At 34.6% G+C, this 21,993-nt stretch overlaps 1 protein-coding gene across 9 annotated transcripts in view; it reads right to left on the reverse strand.

The window, feature by feature from the left end:
• ZFYVE16 (zinc finger FYVE-type containing 16) overlaps positions 1–21,993 on the reverse strand; it is a 58,158-nt gene that overhangs the window by 17,113 nt on the left and 19,052 nt on the right. For 8 of the 9 annotated variants that reach the window (XR_013362180.1, XR_013362179.1, XR_013362175.1 and 5 more), the window contains exons 2-13: positions 19,651–19,759; positions 16,361–18,609; positions 15,064–15,160; positions 13,475–13,636; positions 11,649–11,791; positions 9,062–9,440; positions 7,510–7,632; positions 6,662–6,817; positions 5,890–6,114; positions 1,922–2,004; positions 1,018–1,122; positions 161–308 (exon numbers count right to left, since the gene is read on the reverse strand). Coding sequence is in view for 5 of the 9 variants with exons in the window: in XM_077866770.1 (XP_077722896.1) it covers positions 161–308; positions 1,018–1,122; positions 1,922–2,004; positions 5,890–6,114; positions 6,662–6,817; positions 7,510–7,632; positions 9,062–9,440; positions 11,649–11,791; positions 13,475–13,636; positions 15,064–15,160; positions 16,361–18,609; positions 19,651–19,720 (3,940 nt within the window). In the remaining 4 variants the exon portion in view is untranslated. The remainder of the gene's footprint in view (positions 1–160; positions 309–1,017; positions 1,123–1,921; positions 2,005–5,889; positions 6,115–6,661; positions 6,818–7,509; positions 7,633–9,061; positions 9,441–11,648; positions 11,792–13,474; positions 13,637–15,063; positions 15,161–16,360; positions 18,610–19,650; positions 19,760–21,993) is intronic. The other variant, XM_077866792.1, reaches the window with a different exon arrangement.

Here is a 21,993-nt window from a genome sequence, read left to right on the forward strand (position 1 = left end):
TTAGAAGCTATTTTTAATCTGTTTAGCTAAAATGTTAAAGCATACTATATTATTACCATCAATTTAGCAAATAAGTAAAAAATATAATATATTTCCCCTTTGAAAGGAATTCCATATATTGAGGTAGTTTTACAGATTAATACTAGGAATCAACACTTACCTTTTCTAGGATGGCCAGTAGCACTGTTGGCCTGTGTTTGATAAATGCCATCATTTTGTACACAGACTAGGTGAGAATCTGCTTCAGTACTAAAACTGGCTCCAATGCTAATGACATGCTCATTAGAAGAATTTATAACCTTCATTACCTGGAAAAAAAACAATACTTATTTAGAAACACTACTAACATGTTATTTCTTTATTAGTTACAATCATTCAAAGGGCCACATTTCTGACCTGCTTCATAATTATCAAGCTCTGGTCTGGACAACTCTAAGAATGTGATGGAAACATATGTTTTAAGATAAAAATCACCCAATTAATAGATAAAATAGTAAAGAAAAAGTTGTAAATAACAGGATTAAAACAAGTCCCTTGGGACTCCTGGGTGGCTCAGGGATTGAGCTCCTGCTTTTGGCTCGGGGCATGATCCCGGGGTCCTGGGATCGAGTCCCACGTCGGCATCTCCGCTGGGGCCTGCTTCTCCCTCTGCCTATTTCTCTGCCTCTCTCTCTCTCTCTGTGTCTCTCATGAATAAATAACATTTTAAAAAAATAAAAAACAAAAAACAAGTCCATTAGAAAACAAATCTAAAATTTCAAAAATATTTTTTGCCATTATGTATTAGACAGTCTGATTCAAAATAAATTTAACACATCTTATTTTTTTATTTTTCATTTTGTCCATTAATAAAAGGGAGCCCGACGTGGGACTTGATCCTGGGTCTCCAGGATCACGCCCTGGGCTGAAGGCAGTGCTAAACCGCTGAGCCACCCGGGCTGCCCAATTTAACACATCTTAAAGAAATCTAATGTTCAATAGTTATCTTTAAAATCTGCATGAAGAAGTTAAACTTACATCATTGTATTTTTTCCGAGGTATTTTTATGCAGCTCCTCCCCATTTCCATATGAATCAATAGCTGATCTATATTATGCAAGGTATACTGGTAATTCCGAAGGTCCTACATATAAAATAATGATATTTCCATAAGTCTTAAATTATCCATTAGCATTTTATCTACTCATTAAATCCTTTTTTAAGAGTGTCCATCATTTTAAGACTTGTGGTAGATACATAACTATCAAAATGCCACCCAGAAAGCAGTATCAACTGAAAAAAACAACTAATCCTTCCAACTACTCCACAATAGGAATAAAGAATATCATTCTCAGGAAGAATTCTGTACTATCTGGGGGTAATCTCTTTCTAATTACAGATCTTCCAAAATAAGTCTTCTCAGTAAACCTGTATAAACGAAAGTCCACTCAAATACTTTTCTACGGTTACAGATAAAACAATTACAGAAAAAAGAGGTAGGTAGGAGGGAACCTGAGATTATTTAATTCAATTCTTCCCATTACAAATGAGGAAACCTGGGCTACAATTTGCTCAAAATCACCAAACTAACTTAGTATACTAACACACTTTTACTGACACTACAACTGTGCAGATCTCATATTACCTAAATGTGAAAACACCGCAGCAGAGTGAATCAAAAGATAATTACAATCAGGTACACATAAATTAGAAGATGTGTCCTAAAAAGCAATTTACTTAAAACAGAGCCCACTTATGCTAAATAAATTTATATTATAAATGAACTTACATTATACCAAATTAAAATAGGAAAATATGCTAAATAAATATAAATTTATTGTTATAAATATAATTTATTTACATATAAATAAATTATATGTAAAGTAACCTAAATAAAATTTTAAAGTAACAATGTAAAAACACTTAATAGTTTGATTACTCACAACAAGCAAGTTCATAATAGTGTGTCCTATTTCTCCAAAAAGAGGTTTCCGACCTCTGATACTCGTTAGAGGAGCAGGATATGCTATACACAAGAAAGGAAAACTGGTTACTTTCAATAAAAACCCCAAAAATCTTGAATTTATTACTTTTAATTCTCATTTCTCAAACATTATGGATAAATACTACCTAATAATCATTTGGGGAAAATGAAAGATACATTAACCTACAGTATGTATTTACTGGATACTACACTGAACTGGGAACTTTACATACATGATCTTATTTAAGCCCTAAAACAACCCAGTGAGGCAAATAAGTCTATTCCTACTTTACTGATGGGAGAGTAAAGACATAGAGATTATTAAACTTGCTTATGGTGACTAAGTTAATAACCAGTGAAATAGATTTGAAATTAGGCTTGCTTGATTCCAAAGTACTTAATCTTTTCATTATACACAGTGTTCCCAGAAAATGATAATGGCTGGAAAATTACAGTAACTGGATAGAACTCTATAAAGTTCTGATAATTTAAAGAGAAATATGAAGAATTCAAGATTTTTAAGGAATGCTCAATTGTATTAATTTATAGACGTAAGTAAACTTTTATAGTTCTTGGGTCAGCATGATAAAAGGGGCACACAGAGTCAGAGAAGGCAATGTAGAGAAATAGAACGAACATGGAGTCTATCACCTGACTACTCTTCTCTTTCTTTAAATATTTCTTTCTTTTTCTATAAATATTATTCACTAAAAAGGAAAAAGTATTTGGTTGAAAATGTACAAGGGCTTCTGGAAGAAAAGGTGGAAAGAGGAAGGTAAGACATTTCTATAATGATAAAAAGCAGAAGGCTTTCTACACTTCAGTTCTCAGCCTAGGTCATTAAGCAAACAAACCTCTCTCATACCTTTTATATCAATATACTTCCTTAAAATTCTAAGAAAATACATTACATGACATGATCTATTTTTAAAAATTTAAGTCATAGTAACTCACACTTTGTTATACCAACATATTTTTTAGTTTTGTTTTGTTTTCTAAGAATTTTTTAAAATTTATTGAGAGTCAGAGAGCACAAGTGGGCGAGGAGTGGAGGAGCAGAAAAAGAGGCAGACTCCCTTCCAGGAGGCCAATATGGGGCTCAATCCCAGGACCCTGAGATCACGACTGGAACCAAAGTCAGATGCTTAACTGACTGAGCCACCCAGGAGCCCCTATTTTTTAGTTTTTAAGAGGATAACTAAATTATTTAGAGGACAGAGGGTGCAGATTGTAAAAAAAAAAAAAAAGGACATTAGTGTAAAAAAATATTAAAATGATAATAGATATGATTAAGATAAATGATGCCTTTTTACTCCATCTTTTATGAATGAAGGAGCATCCTTAACAACTTAATTGAGGTCACTTTATTTGAAACAGTATTTTCGAAAGGTTATAACTTAGAAAGATACTCTGTCAGAATTATAAAGAGACCTTATAAATCTTTTTTAAAAAAATTTTCATTCATGAGAGAGACACAGAGAGAGGGGCAGAGACACAGGCAGAGGGAGAAGCAGGCTCCCCACGGGGAGCCCAATGTGGGACTCGATTCCAGGACCCTGGGATCACGACCTCAGCTGAAGGCAGACGCGCAACCACCGAGCCACCAGGCGTCCCCCTTATAAATCATCTAATCCAATAGTGAATGCTATTCCAAATAGTCTCAACGCAAGTGTAGATAATCCCCACTTGAACATTACTAATTTCAGACCACTATTTTCAGTTTTTAATCTTGGGTCTTTAACTTTTGTCATTAGATCTTCTATATATCCATTATCTCTAACAAATACATATACACATATCACACTTCCAAGTTCATATCTAGAGGCATGGGCACCAATAACATCAAAATGTCAGTATATTTCAAATCCAGCAGTACACAATGAACTCAAAAAACAGCTAAGACTAATTAACTTCTATGTACAGGTTTCCCCCTAACCAAAAGTTTGCTTTAACCACTTTGCTTTTACAAAAGACCTGTTTTCACTAACTGAAATATGAAACAGATTTTTGTGTTTAGGAAATTGTAATGGTTGGGGTGGTTGGGTGGCACAGTTGTTTGAGCATTCGGCTCTTGATTTTGACTCAGGCCATGAGATTGAGCCCTGGATCAGGCTCCACTCTCAGTGCAGAGTCTGCTTGTGCCCCCCGCTCTCTGCTCCCCCCCCCAAATAAATAAATAAATAAATAAATAAATAAATAAATCTTTAAACAACAACAAAAAAGACATGGTAATGGTTTCTTTGAATTAAAAGCCATTTTGGCTTACAAAAGGTTTCATAGGAATGTTCTACTTTTGAATGGTGGGAAAAACCTGTATAACTGGTGATTATTATCCTCATGGTCACTCAACAGCTATCCTAGCTTTGCAGCTCCAACCCCTGTGATCTTTTAAGAAGTCCCATAAGTTGCTTCATGATTCTCCTTCTTCGTGTGTGAGAAAAACAGATTTAGTATCTAGAAGTGATACTGACCAAAATACCGGTCAAACTTATAAATTATATGTTCCATGATGACTTAAGATTATTTTTGACCTAATTACATGTTCCATAATGACTTAAGATTATTTTTGACCTAACTTTCCATAAAAATAGGATTCAAAAAATTTTTAGCAGAGGCAAAATATCAGGCTGAATGGATGAAACAACGCAAAATAAACTTTCTTAAGCTCTGTAGTTTACCCTGTAAAACACCTGAGATGAAAAATTTTGACACTTCTTACACAACAGCATTACATATTTAAATCCTAAAATGGTGGGCTGCCTGGGTGGCTCAGTTGGTTAAGTGTCCAACTCTTGTTTTCAGCTCAGGTCATGATCTCATGGTTGAGATCAAGTCCTGAGCCAGGCTCTACCCTCAGTGGGAAGTCTGCTTAAGATTCTCTGTCTCCCTCTGCCCCTCCCCTGGCTCACATGTGCTCTTAATGCCCCCCTAAAATAAATAAATAAATCTTGGGATGCCTGGGTGGCTCAGTGGTTTAGCGCCGCCTTCGGCCCAGGGTGTGATCCTGGGGTCCCAGGATCGAGTCCTACACTAGGCTCCCTGCATGGAGCCTGATTCTCCCTCTGCCTGTGTCTATGCCTCTCTCTCTCTCTCTCTCTCTCTCTCTGTGTCTCTCATGAATGAATGAATGAATGAATGAATGAATAAATAAATAAATAAATAAATAAATAAATAAATAAAATCTTCCAAAAAATTAAATAAATCTTAAATAAATCAATCCTAAATGGTAAAGACTGCTCCTCCAAAATCAGAGTTTAATAAATTTGCCAAATAGATTTATATCTCTTTCATTGAATTTGTCCATTTTGAAATATTTTGTAAATCCCCTACATTTAATTTTCCTCCAAGAAAATACCTATTTAATTATATTAGAATCAAATGCCTAAAACTTCATTAGATACACTTTACATGCAATAAATAATTTCTTGAAAAAAGTCAGGGAAAAAGGGTGGGAATTCAAAAATTTTAACACTAAAAATGAAAAAAAAACCCACTAAAAATGATTTTGACTTAGAAATAACCATAAACTGGGACCATTATTCACAATCCTTCATATCTGGCTTTTATGATGTATACTAATTCAGAGGAGAAATCATTTACCTTCTTAAAATGTAAGAAACATAACAAAATGAACTCCCTATAATGTGAGCTTTTAAGAAAACTTTCCAATGTTTCAATATTTTGTTCTGAAATAATAAACAATTTTTAAGGTAAGTTAATATAATTATGAACATCTAGAACCTTCGTGACATACCAAGGCTATCTAGTCAACTTATTTGGTAAAATTCTATCTTAGAATTTTAAAAGTATATCAGAACAAAAACAGTCCCCTTAAATCAACTTTGATTTTAATGATATCCCTGAAATTCTTATTTTATATTTAGTACATTTAAACCTATGTGATTAACTTATTATTCTAAAACTTACCTTTATATTCTGCACCCAATCTCAACATTAAACGCATAGGAAAAACCTTTGCCCAGGGAATCTCTAGCTTCTGAATAAGAATTCCACAAAGAAAAGGATTACTTGGTAATAGCAGATCATCAAGTTTCTGAAAAGTAGGTGTAATAAACAGAAATCCTCCATGATCCTTGCTACTGAGAAAACTCTCAGTAAAAGTAATATTGTCCAAATTTTCTATGTATTTTCCTGGAAATAAAATCATGAATAAAAAAGATTTTAAGTTGTTTTAAAAGGCATTCTGAGTTTGAATGTCTCAGTATAAACTTTCTTAAATAACAGCGATATGGAATTTTTTTTATTTCCACTCTTGAAGAAGCATCTATTGAGTAACTTGTATGCACAAAGCTCAGTTATTCCTGGAAGTTGGAAATGGTGAACAAAAATTTGAAAATTGTTCTAACCATGGGTGGTTTTAAATTTTTCCCTTTACTGCATAACCATGTGAAAATTCATCATGTCCACCTCAATCTTATAAAGATACGTATATAGACAAGTATAAAAAAAAAAATCAAGGCAGCAAATATATTTCCATTTTTAAAATTAAAAAAACTGTAAGATAGTAATTACATAAAATGCTAGATTTAAGGAGACTGAAAATAACGACTAAAATCTTTTAAGAAATCAGCAATCTATTCACAAAATAAATCTTTAATACAGTTAGCATAGCCAAAAGCATAAATGACTTTAATTTATCCATTCCCCAGTCTGCATAGTTCAAAATAAAATGCTACACCTTTCAGAGCATCCTTATAGATGGTGATAAACAGTTTGAAGATGTCCTTTGGGATAGTATCTTCATTTGGCAAACATAGTAACAGAATAATAATTTCTGCCTGTCCCAAGCCATGCAATCCATTGGTTGAGAAGTACCAATATTTGTCTGAGGAATCTGAGGCGATAAAAGCATACAACTATAAATGTCAACTTCTAAGAACCAGAGAAACTAATATAGTTGTCCTTTGTATGAAGCACAACTTTTCAAATTCCTTATTTTCCTAAAATTCTCTTCACAAAAAAGCTTGAAACTGATTCATATAAGATTAATGTAAAAAAGAGAAAGGATGAAAGACTATCTTATGGAGTCAATAAATAACACTAAAATAAAAATAAACTAAAAGATGCATTAATATGCTGAAACGTAGTGGGTAAGAATCAAGTTTGTTTCAGAGAATGAAAAGCTGAGAGATTGATGAGTACTGAGGATTATTTACTTCCTTACTTTTAATTAGGTCACATGTCACTTACTTTAAAACTGTCTTTATTGCTACTGAATCAGGATTCTTGTTTAATTACCAAATTTCAATATATCTAAAAGCTATATGCAATACAGTCCCCTGTATCATAAGCATCAGGTACAGCTAGGAGCCCATAACCATAACCTAGGACTGAACTTGAAGGATACTAGTAAAAATCTTTAAGCTTTCAAGTCCCAATGAATATAAATTTGCAAAATCTATATTCATATGTAGCTGATAAATCAGCATCCAGTGCTGCTTACTTTTCATGGCTGCCAGTCAAAATTTAATTAAATTCAGAAATCCTACACACAACTTAGGCAAAGAAAAATCAATCATTACTTACAAAATACTAACTTGACATTCACCAGTAGATTAGCATTTAGGACAAATGTAACAGGATGAAAACTTTTGCCTTCAAGAAGCAAAATGATCTGCTCATGAGACGGGTGTTCCTCTACTACAGGCACTAAATCATGAAAGTAACATATTAGTTAGGATATGACTTCCTGTTAAATATGCTTACAATAAAAAAAGATTTATAAATCTACCAATGGCTTGATCAAATTTAATAACAAAAGCAAATTTATTTCATAAAAATCAGTCAATACTCTGGACAACTATTATATACTCATTTTTACTTTCCTACTTATATAAAGATTAAATTGTAATACATATAAATTCTGAAATATTATATATATAGTTATAGAAGATATGTTGATTAAATAGCATATTTATACAATTTTAGTCCCTATACAACTTTAAAACAAACATTTTTGTGAAGTGGATTCCAGACTGCAAGGTACTCAATTATAAATTCTGAAATTCACAACTCTTAAGGTAATCCAGACTCAAGTTGTATATACTGCTTGCTACCATATGCCCTTTGTCAGTGACCAAGTGTCAAAGAAAGATCTTAACAATCAACAGGAAAATATGTATGGCATGCAAAGTATAGGACTGAAGGCATTTCTGCCACTATAACTAGGCTCATGAAATAGCTCCCAGTGACAGAACAAATATCCTAAGCTTAATTCCTATATTATCATGCACAGAACATAATCATTTCAGGTTGCAGAATGCAGCATAATGTCAGGGGTGACAAGGATGTATCCTAGAGAACTACTCTGAAGTGGGAGGTAGCCACAGAATCTCCAACTTGGAAGGACCTTAGAGATCAAATAGGCTCTCATCTTTTACATAGGAAACTGAAGCCCAAAGAGATTAACATGCTTCAAGTCACATATGTATTAATAAGTAGCAGAGGAGGAACTAAAACTCCTAGCTCTGCTGTCCAATCCAATACTCTCTTCTTTAGGCACTTTGCTCCTTAAAAAAAAAAAAAAAAAAAAGGGCAAGGAGGCTGGGAAAAAAATGATATGAAGTCAAAACTCTAATACAATGGAAATATTTTCAGGATTAAAAGTGTAGGGACCCCTGGGTGGCTCAGTGGTTGAGCGTCTGCCTTTCACTCAGGGTGTGACCTGAGATCCTAGATGGAGTCCCACATCGGGCTCCGTGCATGGAGCCTGCTTCTCCCTCTGCCTGTGTCTCTGCTTCTCTCTGTCTCTCATGAATAAATAAATACAAATCTTAAAAGAATTTTTTTTTTAAATATATGAGTTTCCCTGTCAAACTAAACTTTTGCCTCATTCTAAATTAGGGACTCAAGATGAAATCAATGAGTCATATTCATTCACCTTGAAAGTAAAGATCTTTTTAGAATTTGGTTTCACATAAGACTTTTTGTAAAAGCTGAAGATACATGTCATGGTACATAGTCCAACCAAATCGCCTCAGCTTAAAAAAATACATTTCATATATCACAAAATTCACCAATGTTCTTTCAAAAGAAAAAAAAAAAACCCTCTTTTTAAAATTTAAATAACTTATCCTACCTGATCCCTTTTCTCCAGATGCAACCAGAAGAGGTGGCAAACTGTCCTCATCATTAGGTAGAAGACTAATCTTATTGGAAACATTCTTGTCAATACCACACAGTAACCTATAATCCGAAGTACTAGCAACAGGTAAATTGCTGGGAACTAAGACACCAGTAGGACTAGGTGGTCCCTCAATTTCTGCAAAAACATCATCATTTGGTGTAAAGGAACAAGAAGTAGGTAGCCCCTCAGTTCCTGTGTTTGTAGGCAGTTTCTCCACAGATGGAACCTGAGAAATAGGACTCTGAAATATCTCATTTCTTGTAATATCTTCTATCTCATTGTTTGCTTTTTCCACTGTAGTAGAATGGGCATGATCCACTGTATTTACTGTCTGTAAAATATGGAATTAAAAAAAAAACAAAAAACTATTAGTTCATATTCTCTGTTCAACTGCGAAATGCTGAGCTCTATAGCCAAAGACACTTTTTAAAAAAAAGATTTTATTTACTTATTTGAGAGAGTATGAGACAGAAAGAGAGACAGAGAGAGAGAACGTACGTGGACAAGCAGGAGGGAGGGGTAGAGGGAGAAGCAGACTCCCCACCGAGCAGGAAGCCCGATGTGGGACTCAATCCCAGGGCCCTGGGGTCATGACCTGAGCTGAAGACAGACACCTAACTGAATGAGCACCTAGGTGCCCTAAAGATACTTTTGTAATAAGAGTAAAGAAAACTAAAATAGGCTCAGAAATTCCTCAAAAGCCACATTTGCCAAGAAATAGTACCATTTTGCTCCTTTAAATTCAGAAGAGTTAAGTTTAGCTTTATCATATGATATATTCAGGTAGTATTAATAACTTTAATTTTATAGACTAGAGGGATGCCTGGGTGGCTCAGTGGTTGAGCATCTGCCTTCAGCTCAGGGTGTGATCCTGGGATCTGGGATTGAGTCCCACATCGGGCTCCTTGCAGAAAGCCTACTTTTCCCTCTGCTTCTCTCTGTCTGTCTCTGTGCCTCTCATGAACAAAGAAGTAAAATCTTAAAAAAAAAATGTTATAGACTATAAAAAGGAGGCAAGGAGAACTTCAGGATCCTGTATCATATCACACAGTAAGCAAACTAAGTTCAACCCAGCTCTCCTCCTGACAACAGCCAAAAAGTCTTGTGTAGGGAAAGGTAGCAAGAGAGAGATCAGGGGAGAAGGCAGGGAGGGGAGTGGTTAGGAAGCAAGAATGATAGGTATATTCCTCAACAGTCATCACCAATAAGCAATACTTCAAGCTGGTTTCAATAAAGCACCCCCCCCCCTTTTAAACTGGCCAAATCTGAGTTAGTATTAAACGAGAGGCATTTATGAACTCAAGTAAAATTTACTAGGCTGTTTAGAACTTTCATTTTGTTAAAATATCGATTGAGGATAGGTGCTAGCTAAGAAACATACTTGTGATAATTAGGGCTATTTGGAAATTCTAGCTCATGAACCCTTAGTGACAAACAACATACATTTATATGGTATGTGAAACAGAGCAGGATACATACCAATCTTGTCTAATGCATACACCTAAGATAAACCAGGTAACTGGCACAGGGTAGATGCTCAATAAATGTTTACTGAATAACAGCATTCCTACTTCATGTCTGAATACTTGTTTCTATGAATATTTTGCTACTTTACCACGAAAGTTCTTAGTGGGCTAGATTCTGTATTACATACCTTTTATTTAACACCTAAAACATTTGTGTAAATGCAAACATAAATACCACTATCAGATATTTTACTGAATGTCTGAAAATCATTAAACAAATATTAGCCTAAATTATATTACTAAATCTCAGTTCTATTTCCCTATACCAAGGGTTCTTAAAATGTGAGTGTTTTCTAAAGTCGCCAAGACTTTAATAAAGGGAGTCAGTGAGGTCTTAAGATTTTCTTCATATAATTTAACCGAAAACAACATATCAAAACAGACTGAATGTAGAAGCAGATGTGAGAATTGTTTATTAAGCCAGATACCAAAGAATTTTGCAAAAATGTAAAATGGTATTATTCCTCTCACTAAACTTTGTTTTGAAATGTTTCATAAATATTTCCATGAATATAACAAACTTAAATTAATTTTTTCACAATTTTAATTAAACAAATAAGTCTATTTATTTAGTTTTTAAATAGGCTCCATGCCCAGCATGGTGCCCAAATGCAGGGCTTGAACTCATAACCCTGAGATCAAGAGCTGGATACTCAACTGACTGAGCCACCTAGACACCCCACACAATTTTAATTTTAATACAGTAATGATCACTAGATATAACCCACATAATCTATAGCTCTTTGAAGTTCTCAATAACTTTTAAGAGCATAAAGGGGTCCGGAGACCAGTAAGTTTGACAATTATTACCTTATTTTATTTTTTTATTTTGACAATCATTACCTTAAACCAACATTTAAAAAGGTAAAATCTAAAATATATTCACTACATCATATATTTCTCATTTTAGGAAGCTCACAGCATTGAAAAATAAGTACTCTAATAATCACACTACAAAATATATTTAAAAGAAAATGTTATTAAATTAACAGGTTGTTCTTTAGCTTCCTTACCAAGGGCGTATCAGGTAAGAGAGGACTAACGTCTTCAGAACATCTTTTACTTCCAGATGATAACTTTGTTGTATCTGCAACTTCACCATTGGGCAGTATACCATCTGCGAACCATACTCTCTTCTGTTCTTTGGAGCTTAATCCTAGAATCAGTTTAAAAAGTAAAGTAGTACTTGAATTTGGTATATTGCAATGATTTAATACTAAATCATTGGGAAATGTTTTCAAAACCTTTTTGCTATCCATTGGGAAGACCTGCCTTCTCAGGGCTGCAAAGGCCTACAGAAATATCCTTTTGTGATTCAGCTACCCAGAATGGAAGTTTTTTCCTAATTTATACAAAAGGCAGGAGTAACCCTAGGAATCATATACTGAGAAAGAGTGGATAATAGAGGTTATATCTTTAAGACAGTCGGGGCAGATTTAAAGCCTGTATCACCAAGTGAAGAATGAATGAAATTTAAAGACTAAGGCACAAGGTGGAAAAATGTAGACTGGAGCATGGCAGATAAGCAAAGAAAAACATGGGAAGAACAGAAAAAAGTATAAAAAATCTAAAAAATAAAACAGGATCACTTGTGCATTTTAAAAAATTCTTAAAAAAAATAAAAAAGAAATAAAAAATTCTTTATTTAAAAGAGGTCACTTCTTGGGACACCTGGGTGGCTCAGCGGTTGAGTGTCTGCCTTCGGCTCAGAGCGAAGAGACAGCGGCAGAGACAAGGCAGAGGGAGAAGCAGGCTCCATGCAGGGAGCCTGACGTGGGACTCGAACCTGGGTATCCAGGATCACGCCCTGGGCCGAAGGCAGGCGCCAAACCGCTGAGCCACCCAGGGATCCCGTAAAGAGCTTTTTTATTATGGTAAAATATATATATAGAAACAGGGTTTTTTTTTGTGTGTGTAGAAATAGATTTTTTTTTTAAAGATTTTATTTATTTATTCATGAGAGACACTCAGAGAGAGGCAGAGACACAGACAGAGGGAGAAGGAGAAGGAGGCTCCAAACAGGGAGGCTGATCCCAGTACCGGATCCTAGGTCTCCAGGATCATGCCCTGGGCTGAAGGCAGACGCTCAACCACTGAGCCACCTACGTGTCCCAGAAACAGATTTTTTTTTCCAGAAACAGATTTTTAAAGAAAGGGAGATACACCAGTTATTTACCTATTGTCTCTCAAACCCAAGCCCAGTCTTCTATAAGGTGCTCTTTGATGCAAGGGTGAAGTCTGGAAAGTGCAACTTCCAGACCCCCTTGCTGGTTGGCTCTGGTCATGTTCTGCCAATAGCATTGGTGGGAGAGTAGAAGGTGGGAGGAGAAGGAATTCTGTTCTAGTTCCTGCCAGGATCCTTGCAGCAGCAGCAGCACTAGATATAGGTGCATGCCTTATAATTTTCAGTATTCCTAACATCAAGCCTGGAACACTCCTTCATTCAATTGAACACTAACCCCGTGAACCTTGATGATGGTTCCAACATTTGCCACTTGGTGTTCTCCCAGAAATCACACCAGTCACACCCTGAATCCCAGGTCCAAGAGCCAAATACCTCTTAGTATTCCTGCACTGAGTTCTAGATTATTGCCCTTCACCTTTCATCATTCCAACCCTAGAAGTACTGGTTTTTTACTGTGGTTAGTATCCCTGAGTCGCTTGAACATGCCCCTTTTGCTCTTCCAATCTTCTAACAAACATACATACTCTGCAGTCCCTGTACCAAATTCCTTGTAATATCTAGTCCTGGCTCTCTTTCCTCACTAGACCCTATCAAACTAGAAATTCCATTAAAAAATTATCTTTAGTCTAAGAAACAGCATTTTCTTCTAGTTACCTTCAACATTTGGTTGTTTAAGTGCTGAGATGGGTAAAGTTGTAGGTGAAGGTATACTGGATGTTTGAGTCTCCTGAAGAGGCTGGGTGGTGGCACATTCATCAAAATGATTAGATTTAAGATTAGAACCAGTTGGACTCATCATCCTTTCAAATGCCTGAGCTAGAAAGGGGGAAAAATATTAAAATACTTTTGAACTTCAAAGTAAATTATGATAAATTATCTATTTTTCAAGTTGTAAGGAGAAAGAAATCAATGGCTAAGCAAGAAAAAGAAGTGGCACTTGGCAAAGATAATGTCCTTACTCCAGGTGGCAGCACCCTGCTTCAGTATAAGCTACTAATTAGTTATTTCAATATTATGTTTGGCATATGTTTATCTAAAGAAAATAACTGTTATTTAATATGACTGTCTCTGTTTTTGTCCTTGTACTCCTACAATCTATTTTTAACATAGCTCAGAGTGATTCCATTAGGACTAAATCCTATCACATTATTTTTCTCTTTAAAATCTTTAAATGGCTTCTCAAGTGGAGTGAAGATTTCAATTGTTGTGCTCACAAAACCCTATGTACTCTACATCCGTAGAAGTTAAGAAGTTAAGAAGTTTACACTCTATTATCTTCCAGAGCAGAGGTCAACAGCAGGGAGAAAAGCAGCTTACCTCAGTCTAATAGACTCACATCAGAGCTTTTTGGAGAATTGCTGAAAAAATTTATCTTCATTCAAAAGAGAAAAATAAATTATCAGGTATTTATTCTCCTGGCTAACAGGAAGCAGCACTTGAGCTAGTTATACAGGTCTGATATTAAAAAGTCCCAAGTAATATTTGCTGGGAATTAAAGTGTCAACAAATCTTTGAAAATGCCAAGAAGTACTCAAAAAAAGAGCAAATGTGTATTTGAGAAAGAAAAACACAGTACAACACAGACACACAAAGACACACACATACACATACACTGTGAGAACACAAGTAAGACCACCATGATTATTACTGATAATCATAGCTAAGCTAGGGAGCCAGAAATAAAGTGAAATACATACAAACTAAACCTATAACTGGAGAAGGGAAAAACATGTATGAGATAAACATGTACTAATACTATGACAGTCCTATGAATTTTATCTATAAAACCATAAATATTACTACCTTATTTTGTATTCCCATCTTAGGTTATAATTTTCAAAAGGGTGGGAACTATTATTTTGCCTTAAGCTATTAATTTATAACACTGAATACTACTTATCATTAAGAATTCTATAAAAGTTTAGATTAAGATGATAAAGATGACAATGATGATGACAAAACAAATAGGGAGATGAAATGCAGCATTCAGGGACTTGGTACCTGTTAAAAGTTAATGAACTGCCACTCCAGAAACTGAATGTTTCCTTTCCAAATTGGTAGTATTAATTGTGAGAGTAGAACAAAAAGAAGAGAAACCAAGCCATGGGATGTCCCACCTAAACCAGATAAGTCAACACTAGGTCCTCGCCTTAAGAAAATAAAGAAGTTTAGCTTTGTCACAATCCGATTGTCTTTATGATATATTCAGTTACTGGAAGAAAATGTGTCAGGTTAATACTCACCTTTACTAATAGTCTCAAAGCAGACTACACACACTCTTGCTTCCTTTTCTAGATATTGTAGTTTACACTTCCTATTACAACAGACACCACAAAATACCTATAAAGAATAAAATATCAAATTTGTTTATACCTATGGGAGGCAGGAGGAGAGGAGGCCCAATATCTATTTTTCTGATTATACAAATAATTTTTCTACAGCATAATCATAGACAGTTATTAAAATTATTTTTATTTGTTTTACTTCAATGCAGTTTCTGCAATTTAAAATTTTGTCTCTGACCAGAATTCCTTTAAATCAATCCTGTTAACTGGAAAAGAACAAAAATTTTCTTTAATGAATAAGTTTATAATTTAAAAGCTTTCTGTAGTCCTTTATTCAAAACTTTTATTTTATTTTATTTTATTTATTTATTTATTTTTATTCAAAACTTTTTTTTTAATTTATTTTTTATTGGTGTTCAATTTACTAACATACAGAATAACCCCCAGTGCCCATCACCCATTCACCCCCACCCCCCGCCCTCCTCCCCTTCTACCACCCCTAGTTTGTTTCCCAGAGTTAGCAGTCTTTATGTTCTGTCTCTCTTTCTGATATTTCCCACACATTTCTTCTCCCTTCCCTTATATTCCCTTTCACTATTATTTATATTCCCCAAATGAATGAGAACATATAATGTTTGTCCTTCTCCGACTGACTTACTTCACTCAGCTTTATTCAAAACTTTTAAAAGTAGAATGCTATTATTTTTCTAAAAGAGAGAAGAGTTGATGTAAGACCAACATAATACTGAAAAATGCTGAATAAAAAAAAAATGCAATGTTATTTCTATACCCTTAGAGTTTACAGACAAGACAGAATGCAATCAAGGTCAGCTTCAGCATTCTGAACCTTGTGGCAGTCAATTTGCTTCTTTTCCCCACAGTGTTTCCCTAGGTGTAGATTGTAACACTAACTGCAGGGGAGTCTTGAAATTAATTCAATGACACAGGGAGATATGACTGAATTTGGGATATCTCATGTGTCAATGTTAGAGGGATGAAGACATATTCTTAGATTTCACAAAAAACTAGTAATTAGCATTCCTCATTTCCTAGTATATCATACTCATGACAATGTGACATTTATACACCCTCAAGCAATCTATAAAATGACAGTGCTTTATATATTTCCATCTAGGTGAAAAATGATTTTAAACTAACCAAAACTTTCAATCATCTATTAATCAGTTTTTTTTGTCACATTAAATTTCATTTATAATGTTTCAAAAGAATTAAAGACAAAGGTTTTTTAACTTACTTTCCCACATGCTCGGCAATGATGTCGCCGTTTTGTGAAAGTAAATTTGACTTGGCAGTTCATACAGTTTGGAGCTTCTGAATCAGGAACCCAAGTAGGTTGTTTCTGGCCCAAAACGAGGCCTTCTTTGCAAGTGTTTGCAGGTAGAGATTCTTCATTCACAGTTACAAAAGTGGATCCACCTTCAAAATTACTTTCTATGTCGATGTAATTAGAGTTGAAGCTAACCTGAGGATCAGTTGTAGCATCGGGAGTACAAGTAGTTGGAACAATCGTATTTGCTATGCTGGGCTCACTTTCAGGCATATTTGGAACATCTGGTTTATTTGGTTCCTTTGAACCTCTTGGTCTTGATGGAATGTTAAACAATTGCTTTGGTCTGGCCCCTCCAACATGAATAGACTGATTGTTAATATCAGAGACTGATAATTCATTTGTAATCTCAGATTTACTGTTAGATAACCCTTGTTCAACCAGAATTGTATTTTTTTCCCCTAAAGAAAGGCCACCATTTTCTGTTGTATTCTGTTTATCAATTGTTTCACATATCATATTAATACCAGGGCTTTCTCCATTAGCTCCTGTTTCAGCATTGAAATACATATTATTGATGCTTCCATCATCTAGGCCTTTCATGTCTATCTGATTCATTTGAGATTTTGAGTCATTTGCACTTTCTTCAAATGATTTTATGTTATTAGTCTGGAGATATTGTTCAGTCAGAAAGGCATCAAGTTCAGCATCACTAATTAATGCACCACTTTTCATGCCTTCATCAATATTAAAGTAATCTAAGTCTTGCCCATCGATATCATTGCTTGAAAAAGGGAAACCTTCACAAGAATCAGGAAACTCTGGTGCATTAGCCCCAGAAAGCTCCATTTGAGATTCTGTAGCTGCAGAAGAATTTGTGTTACCAGGGTAATCCAAAGACTCAACTCTGATTATCATCTGGTTGGACTCTACCTTTCTATCTCCTACCTGTTCAATTATGTTTTTACATTTTTCCTGTTTCAAAAGATCATTTTCCTTTAATGGTTCCTCACCCAGAATAACACTCTTCTGTATTTCTTCATGTACTACATCTTGTATGTTATCTTTATGTTCATTCTGTAGTAAACAATCACCATGCGCTTTATTTTCAATTAATGATCCACACAAAGACCCAGGTACTGGAAGACAAGTCAGTGAGGAGTATATCTCTTCATCTGAAACATGCAGAGTTGGAGAGGAATCTTGGATTACATCTTGATTATCTTTAAGATCCATATCTCTTGAGCCTTCTTTTGCAGCCTGTTTTATAAATACAGCAGTCCTATCTTCCTGAAAGGAAAAGTCAGGTAATTTGAAATTTTCATCTTTTGCATTTGAATCCTTTACGTATAAATCCTCATTTTTTGGAAAACTGCAAGGCAAAGCACTTGTGTGGTCTCTTTCTTTTAAACATTCTGTGGCAGCTATGACTGCCACATCGACTTCCTCTTTTACCAAACAGTTATTGGCTTTCTGTAATACACATGGCTGGTCCCTGTGCTGTAGGTTGTCTTTGGCATGAAACATTTTGGAACTTTGTTGAGTCAAAGCAGATGGCATGTTCAAATCAACAACTGGTTCTAACTGATTAGAGATCTTTTGATCTTTTAAATTCTCTTTTCCACTGTAATTACATGAATCTGAAGCTGTTGTATCTACTTTTATACCCAATTCTTCAGCTCCACTGATTTCTCTATTTTGCAATTCAGAGTTGACATCATTCTGTTCCTCTCTGACAGTATTATTACCACGGTCGGTTGGAGAAGCACAGAGAGTTTCTGACACTGAAGATAAATCCAATCCAATCAAAGAATCTGCACTAGACTTAAAATCATCTGGCAATAACTGTTTAATATCTTCTTCACTATTAGTTACATGAACTAAGTTACCCATGTCGCTTATCAGATCACAGACAGGTTTATTACATCGTCCTATAGAGAGAGGCTGGATTTCATCTGAAGTGCCACCATCCACAGAAGAAAGGAGATCAAGTCCTGTTACATTTTTTTCATTTTGTATGGAAGTTAGTCCCTCGAGTGTTTTGTTCAGGGAAATCTGATTTGTTTCATAGCATGTTTCTGATGAGGCACAACAATTAATGCATTGTTGATCCTTCTGTAGCAGTGAAGTCAGTTGTGAGGAAACCAACTCTGAAGAAACTGAACAGTGGTTAGAACCAAATGCATTTTGCTCATCTTGAACATAGTCTTGTTCATCTAATTAAAACAGAGATATAATGTTATTCATGAAAGTCAAAGCAAAATTATCACAGAGATAATTATGTTTTATAAGTCTTCTAAATTAACTAAACTTTTGTTTGGAACAAAGATAAAGACTACTCTTTTACAAAATGATAATAATCTCCAAAAGTATTTTTGTTTAAACTACTTGGGAGTTTTTACTTTTCAGATGTCACAATGTAATAGAAATTCCACCCAAAATGACTCAGTTGCACTATAAAATCCAGACCAAGGAAAAACAATATAACATTTTGGTTCTCTCTCTAGTTTCCTAGTCTTCATTATCAGATGAATGGAACAACATCTCTCACATTAATGAAATGCCAATTTATGTAAAGTTTTCAAGTTGTTTTTTTAGCTGGCTTATTTGTTGATTTTAAAGGTCTTTCTCTTAGTTAAATTTGTACCTGTAGAGAAAACTTCTAGTTTCCTTACTTCTATTTCTGGCTATTGGTTCTATTTAGTATAAGAATAGACTAATATAGGGGCAGCCCAGGTGGCTCAGTGGTTTAGTGCCACCTTCAGCTCAGGACGTGATCCTGGGGACCCGTGATCGAGTCCCATGTCAGGCTCCCTGCCTGGAGCCTGCTTCTCCCTCTGCCTGTGCCTCTGCCTCTCTTTTTCTGTCTCTCATGAATTAAAAAAAAAAAAAAAAAAAAAGAATAGACTAATATATAATAAAATGTGAATTTCTTTTTTTTTTTAATTTTTATTTATTTATAATAGTCACACACAGAGAGAGAGAGGCAGAGACACAGGCAGAGGGAGAAGCAGGCTCCATGCACCGGGAGCCCAACGTGGGATTCGATCCCGGGTCTTCAGGATCACGCCCTGGGCCAAAGGCAGGCGCCAAACCGCTGCGCCACCCAGGGATCCCTAAAATGTGAATTTCTTATACCATATAATCATGTGACCCCAACCGAAACCAAATTTTGCTAAGAGTACTCTGTATCTGAGATAACCGAATCACAGATACTTAAAAATTCCATTAGTAGCAAAAATTAAAAATCAACAAACCTGGATTCTGTTCAAAATCATCAAGGAGTTTGTCCAAGTCACTGACTGCTGCTTTAAAATAACTGTCCATCCTACTTGTAGACTTATTCAGAATTTAATCCTTATATGCCTAGGAAATAAAAAGTTATTATAGTTCATTTAATTCTCTAACATATAAATATTATGCCACCTAACTGCATACAAAGAAACATAATCAGGGAACAGACACAAACAAGTTGCTTTGAAGAATGTACAATAATTCATGAAAACCAACTCTAACAACATAACATACATACATATGGTATTGTAAATTTTAAAACACTTATCTAAGTACCCATGTTACTTAAGTTACATAAGACAAAGAAGAGTTCATAATTGAAAGCTAAAAACAGTTGTAAGTATCACATACCAAATAATATAAATATATAACACAATAATATGAAATATACTGCAAATAAAAATACTTCATATAAAAACTTGTGGGATTCAGCAAAAGTGGTACTTCAAATGCTTAGAGCTTTAGATGCTTCTATCAGAATGGAAGAAAAATTGAAGACTAATAAGCTAAGAGCAGGAGTTAAAGAAACAGAAAATGAACATACGAGAGAGGTACAAAAAAAGTTAGTTTTATAAATAAAGTAGGTAAACCTCTGAGCTGTGCCAAGAACTCCCACATGAGTCTGAGACACCTTAAAGGAATCTATCAGTAACTAAAGGGATAAAATTAAAAGAACATAGCAGCCTAGTTGAAGGAGCTCCTACTATCTTAAATGGGACAAAAAAAAAAAAAAAAAAAGGACAACCAAACATTCAATGAATGTAGGCTACAAAGGACTGAACACAAATCAAATAGCTAAAAAAAAAAAGAGATCATAGTGATATTAAAAACAAAAACAAATAACATGACTCATTGGAGGGCTGCCAGGTCAAAACCCCTTACTTTGAAAGTTGATACATTAAGGAAAAAGAGCCAATAATTTATCCTCCCTTTTATTTACAAAATGTACTTTAGGATAATAAAGTAGCTGCCCAGGGAAAGTTCTTTAGATAAGAATTCCAGTTACTAAATACAGATGGATATTACAATTTTAAAAATTATCTTTAGAAATCCTTAATGCAATTAACAGACTAGGCAATAGTTATCAATGTATGCTAAAAGTGTTAGATGAAAGGTAGTAGGGTAACTTTATAATGGTGGGAACAGGCAAATGCTGACTTCCACTGATCAATTTCACCATCAATAAATGTGGAAGAACCAAACATTATGTGCCTCATGTAGAAGATACAACATCACATATAATATATTCCTGCCCCCCAAAACTAAACTTGAATTTAACCAAGCTTTTAGAACTAACTGCATATTTACAGGAAATTCAAGCACAAAGGGACAAGTTAGATGATATCAAAACAAAGCAATCAGCTAAACCCAGAAGGTGGAACACTCTATAGCAATATTCCTCACACTGTCTTTGGTAAATGACCTTTTTTTCACAAAAAAATTCCAATCTGTTCTGTACTGTTACTTCTGTAAAATACAATAAGACAATACAAATTTTGCAATAATACATACAAACAAAAAGATATACATCATGCAGCACATTTGAACAGTTGCCTGGGATAAGGAAGAGGAGTAGGAAATGAGGGGTAAAAGACAATGAACAAATGAAAGGGTTTTACAAGAAACATTTGATGGTTGTCATGAACTGACAATGGTTGAGGTCCAAAAAAAAGGATTTTTTAAAGAGGAGTTAAACAGATTAGACATAACTTAAGAGAGAACTAAATAAACTGGAAAACCTAGTTGAAGAAATGACCTAAAATGCAGCCCAGAGAGACAAGAAGAAGAAAATATAACAAGTTGAGAGGCATGGATGGCAGAAATCATCCATCATGAGAATGGAGTCCCATAAGGAAGATAGCATGAAACAAATCTGCTTGAAAAGATAATTCTAGAAAATTTTCTAGAACTGGTGAAAAACATAACTCAACAGATACAGGTAACTCATTATACTAAGCAATTTAAATAAGGAGAAATTCACAAGTGGTCACTCTAATGAAACTTTTGTACTCCAAAGGCTGAACACCCTTAGGTATAAGTCATATTAAAAAGAACAATAATTATGCTGGCAACAGGTAAACTTCAGAACAATTTTCAATAACAGTGAAATGTCATCCTAATTTAATAATAAGCACATTACTACTTTTACTTCCATTTTTAAATTTTGGTTATATCATACATATACAATAGTATGCAAAAACATAAGACACCAAAACAAACAAAAGAAACTTAGAGAAAGAGACAATGCAGGAAAAAGAAGAAAATTCAAAGAAACTAATTAACATTCCCAGAAAAATAACAATGCA

This window comes from Canis aureus, chromosome 2 (genome assembly GCF_053574225.1).
Source record: "Canis aureus isolate CA01 chromosome 2, VMU_Caureus_v.1.0, whole genome shotgun sequence".
Taxonomy (NCBI): domain Eukaryota; kingdom Metazoa; phylum Chordata; class Mammalia; order Carnivora; family Canidae; genus Canis; species Canis aureus.